General features: G+C 60.1%; 2 protein-coding genes across 2 annotated transcripts in view; both read right to left on the reverse strand.

Moving 5' to 3' along the window:
- LOC105296327 (histone H2B type 1-A) overlaps window positions 1-2064 on the reverse strand; it is a 101351-nt gene that overhangs the window by 77411 nt on the left and 21876 nt on the right. The gene's annotated exons all lie outside the window — the stretch shown is intronic.
- Window positions 1464-2064, reverse strand: part of SLC17A4 (solute carrier family 17 member 4) — a 7403-nt gene continuing 6802 nt past the window's right edge. The window contains exon 9 of the mRNA XM_023534277.1: window positions 1464-1598. Within this exon, the coding sequence (XP_023390045.1) occupies window positions 1464-1598 (135 nt within the window). The remainder of the gene's footprint in view (window positions 1599-2064) is intronic.

Raw genomic sequence — 2064 nt, forward strand, 5'->3', positions numbered from 1 at the left:
CTGGCTTATTTCTAGACTCTTGATTCTGCCCCGCTGGTCTACATGTCTAACCTGGGGTCGGCGACACGCCGCCTGGATGGTCGCCGCTTTGTAGCAAAGCTTTCAGCGCGAGTCCTCGGGAAAAGTGAGTCCTCCAGCTTTGTCCTTTTCTCGAGACTCTGGGCCGTCCTGGGTGCTTCACGGTTCTGCACGGAGCGTCGACCGGCGTGTCAGCTTCTGCGTAGAAATCAGCTGGGGAGCTGACAGAGCCCGTGTCGGAGCCGCCTCGGTTTCGGGGGTACTGCCAATCTAATGGTGCCAGATCCCCACCCCCACGAATGTGGGGTGCTCTTCCATTTACTTCTCCTTCAGGGTCTTCCAACGACGTTTGTGCTCGTCAGATTACGAACTGCACCCTTCCTCCTCAACCCTTCCATTGAGGTGTAATTGACATATAACAGTAGTTTCCGGTGTGCGATATCTTTGTGTACACGGTGAAATAATCACGATCAGTCTAGCCAAAGTCGTCATCTTAAACATAGCTACAAAAAATGTCTTGCGAGGAGAACGTTCAAGATCTCCTCTCTCAGCCACTTTCAAACCGGCGACACGGTGCCAATACTATAGTGACCACGCTGTGCGGACGAAGTGACCGGAAGACGAGGCTCAGTTTCACAAGGTCCGTACGGGTATTTTTGGCGTTGAAAATTATAGAGTTTTATTTCTCTATAAAAATGTATTGAGAGTAGTCTGCCCACGGCGAGGTGCGTGGGGGGAGACGCGGGGCGTCCCTGCCTTCGGGGGCCGCTCTCCCCACACCGCCACATGGCCACAACCCGGGGGCTCCCCAAACCCCGTCACTTAGGGGTTTTGTAAATTGAAGTTTTATTGCATAGCCTTGACCGACTGAATCGTTGGCCACCGATGAAGAGCTCGGCCTCCAGCCCTTCTCCCTCCCAGAAGGTGGGGCAGCGGGGCCGAAAGTCCCAACCCCCTAATCATGCCTTGGCCTCTCTGGCATCCAGCCCTCACCCTGAAGCGCCCTGGGGCCCCAGCCGCCCGTCCATTCTGGAGGTTCCAAGGCTCTCGGGAGCTCTTATGTCAGGGATCAGGCACTAAGACCGAGTGTCGTAAAGAAAGATGCTTCTCTCTCACCATCGCTCAGGAAATGACGAGAGTCTCAGGAGCTCTGTGCCAGAAACTGGGGGCCAGGGGCCAACCATGTGCTGGGCGAGCAAGGACGTTCAGACACGCCTGAGCTCCCAGGGGCTTCTCATTAAAGAACGGGCCTCCCCTCCCCATAAAGTCTCCAGGTGGCGCCTCCAGAATTCCGCAGCCCAGGGCTCTGAGCAGATGCTGGCGACAAAGCCAGTTTGGATGGAGGGGCCAGTCCGTCAAGCGAGCACGAAGGGGGGGCGTCCGCGGGGCTGAGCACCAGGGGCCGGAGCGGCCGGGCGGCGGGGTCCGGGGCGCCGTCGGCTCAGTCAGAGGCGCGTTGGCGTCTCGTCGCGGGCCCAGTCCTGGACCTCGGCTCGGCCGAGGACGAGGTAGGCGAGCAGCCCCGCCACGCTAATGGCCGCCGAGAGCAAGAAGGTGTTTCTCCAGCCGAGCTCCGCATCCTGCTGGCGGGGACCACAGGTTAGGAACTGTCCCCAGTCCCTGTCCCTCCCGGCTCGGAAAGGCTCTGGGACCACGTCCCGCTGCCTCCACCCCAGCTCTGCTCCAGACCGTCCGGGACTCCGGGTCATCTCTGGACGTGCAGGGCCGTCTCGTCTAGTGCACTGGCCGTTCCCTCTGCTGGGACGTTCCTCCCCCAGGAAGCCATTGGTCCCCTCCCACCCCTCCCCCACTACCCCCCACACCCCGACCCCGCTCCCCCCCATCCTTGCTTAACCCTTAGCTCTCCAGAGTCCTGTCTTGATCGCCCTGCGTAAAAGCGAAGCCCCGCCCCCTCTCTGATCCGCTCTCCTGTCCTGCCACGTGTTTTACTGGTTCCTTCGGTTCTGTGTCGGTTTCTTTGCTATGACGTGCGCTTCGCGAGGACGGGGCCTTCTGTCCGTGCGCTCGCTCAGTGAGGCGCCCGGC

This window comes from Pteropus vampyrus, unplaced genomic scaffold (assembly GCF_000151845.1).
Source record: "Pteropus vampyrus isolate Shadow unplaced genomic scaffold, Pvam_2.0 Scaffold124, whole genome shotgun sequence".
In the NCBI taxonomy this organism is placed as follows: domain Eukaryota; kingdom Metazoa; phylum Chordata; class Mammalia; order Chiroptera; family Pteropodidae; genus Pteropus; species Pteropus vampyrus.